We start from the raw sequence: 2,500 nt of genomic DNA on the forward strand, positions 1-2,500 counted from the left end.
CCAGGCCCATGACGTCAATAAGTCCGGCCACATACTCAGGATGTCCTAAATCAAGAAAAAGAAAGAAATATCAAATACTTTAAAAACAAAGAAATGTTCAATTCTGACTAATGCTTGTGCTGACATAAAAGAAAGTTAAAGTAATGTAAAGAACATATTTCTGCAAGAATTGCAAATAAATTTCTCTCCGTTTTGTTAAGAGGTTTCATCTAAGGAACATAAATAAATCAGTCTACAATTATTGACAATGGAAGGATAAAACAAACACTACTGAAAGTCTCCCCTGCTTCTGTTTCTAATTGATTTTTTTCAACGTTCTAAGATACCTTCAGAGTAAAATCATAGAGAGGTTTTAGACCATTAAAATACATTTTTTTACTAAAACGTATCTCCTATATTTTTCACATAAAAAGCACCACATTATCTTAGAAGATGACTTTCTTAAATATGCAGTTTATCTACACACAAACATATATAAATGCATACATATATATATATCGTACACGTGTGTATGGATGTATGTATGAATGTATATGTGGGTTGAATAATAAATTCATTTCCTTTGAGGTATTAATGCAAAGTTAGACAGACTGATAGAGGAATAATATTGGTTCAGAAAAGGATGATCATATTTCCATAAACCTTTCATTATTAACAAATTATGAAAAGTTTGGAATGTATAGTAGAATACATAGCCAGTGAAGCTACGGGGACTATAGGTAGTAGGTTGGCCACGGCACCAGCCACCTGTTGAGATACTACCGGTAAAGAGTTATGGGGTCCTTTGAATGGCCAGACAGTACTACATTGCATGCTTCTCTCTGGTTACGGTTCACTTCCCCTTTGCCTAAACACACACACACACACACACACACACACACACACACACACACACACACACCGAACAGTCTGGCTTATTCTTTACATAATCTCCTTTCCTCATACACCTGACAACACTGAGGTTATAAAACACACAATTCTTCTTCACCCAAGGGGTTAACTACTGCACTGTAATGTTCAGTGGCTACTTTCCTCTTGGTAAGGGTATAATAGACTCTTTAAGCTATGGTAAGCAGCTCTTCTAGGACACTCCAAAATCAAAACATTGTTCTCTAATCTTGGGTAGTGCCATAGCCTCTGTACTATGGTCTTCCCCTGTCTTAGGGTAGAGTTCTCTTGTTTGAGGGGACACTCGTGCACAATATTCTATCTTATTTCTCTTCCTCTTGATTTGTTAAAGTTTTTATAGTTTATATACGCGATATTTATTTCAATGTTAGTGTTCTTAAAATATTTTATTTTTCCTTGTTTCCTTTCCTCAATGGGCTATTTTCCCTGTTGGAGCCCCTGGGATTATAGCATTCTACTTTTCCAACAAGGGTTGTAGCTTAGCAATTAATAATAATAATAATAATAATAATAATAATAATAATAATAATAATAATAATAATAATAATAATAATAATAACCACATGAGGTACACTAGCAGCACTACCATCCTACTGCATAGGAGGGAACAGGCGACGAAGACCAAGAGAGGTCTAGAACAGAGGTTCTCAATGGGGGTGAAATTCACCCCCAGGGGTGAATTTTGGGCTTTCAGGGGGTGAATTGTGACCGAAGTAAGTTTATGGGCGAGGAGAGCAATTATAGGCTATGGCGTAACTGGCCTGTCACGTGGGCTGGGATAATATCATGTGCTGGCCAAGGAAAAATGGATTAGACAGTAATATACAAGTGACCACCCAAGTTAATCCTAGGATTGGAAAAGGTACTGAGGAAGAGACAGAGCCCTAGGGAATTAAGTGGGTTCCAAGAGAATTACTTGGCAACTCCAAGGTTGGGAACTCCTGGACAATAAATAACTGAGAAGCTAATATCAAGGATCAAGTTGTGCAGGAGATAAAGTCTTCAGCATTTATCTTATTTTCAATTGAACTTGATGAGTCAACTGATGTGGTATCATGTTCCCAGTTGATGGTGTTTGCAAGGTGTGTTCACTCAGGTTCATTTAAAGAGGAGTTCTCTTTTGTTCTCCCCTTGAACTAACTACCAAGGCCTCTGATATTTTGGAGAAGGTTTCATCTTTTTTTGAATCAGAAAATCTTTCGTGGGATAATATCAGTGGGTGTTGTACAGATGGAGCACCAGCTATGTTAGGGACAAAATCAGAATTCCAAGTATGTGTGAAAAAGCGAGCTTCAAAAGTGAAAGGCATTCATTGTATGAGCCATCGTCAGACACTAGCCTCAAAAACACATCCTGCTCCGCTAGAGAAGGTTTTGGATCAAACAATTAAAATTGTAAATTTCGTCAAAGGAGGGGCTCTCAACTCACGACTTTTCAAGCAGTTATGTATTGATGTGGATGCAACCCATCATTCGCTTTTTTTTTTCACACAAATGTTCGTTGGCGTTCAAGAGGAAACGTAACTGAGCAAGTATTTGAGTTTAGAGATGAGCTCAAGTTGTTTTTTGAAGTGCAAGGTAAAACAGAATTT

At 37.2% G+C, this 2,500-nt stretch overlaps 1 protein-coding gene across 2 annotated transcripts in view; it reads right to left on the bottom strand.

Annotated features, from left to right (window-relative positions):
* Positions 1-2,500, bottom strand: part of LOC137632607 (bcl-2-related ovarian killer protein-like) — a 120,166-nt gene that overhangs the window by 44,329 nt on the left and 73,337 nt on the right. For both annotated transcript variants that reach the window (XM_068364653.1, XM_068364654.1), the window contains one exon: positions 1-45. This exon is cut by the window's left edge and continues 47 nt beyond it. In XM_068364653.1, the coding sequence (XP_068220754.1) occupies positions 1-45 (45 nt within the window). The remainder of the gene's footprint in view (positions 46-2,500) is intronic.

This window comes from Palaemon carinicauda, chromosome 41 (genome assembly GCF_036898095.1).
Source record: "Palaemon carinicauda isolate YSFRI2023 chromosome 41, ASM3689809v2, whole genome shotgun sequence".
Lineage (NCBI taxonomy): Eukaryota > Metazoa > Arthropoda > Malacostraca > Decapoda > Palaemonidae > Palaemon > Palaemon carinicauda.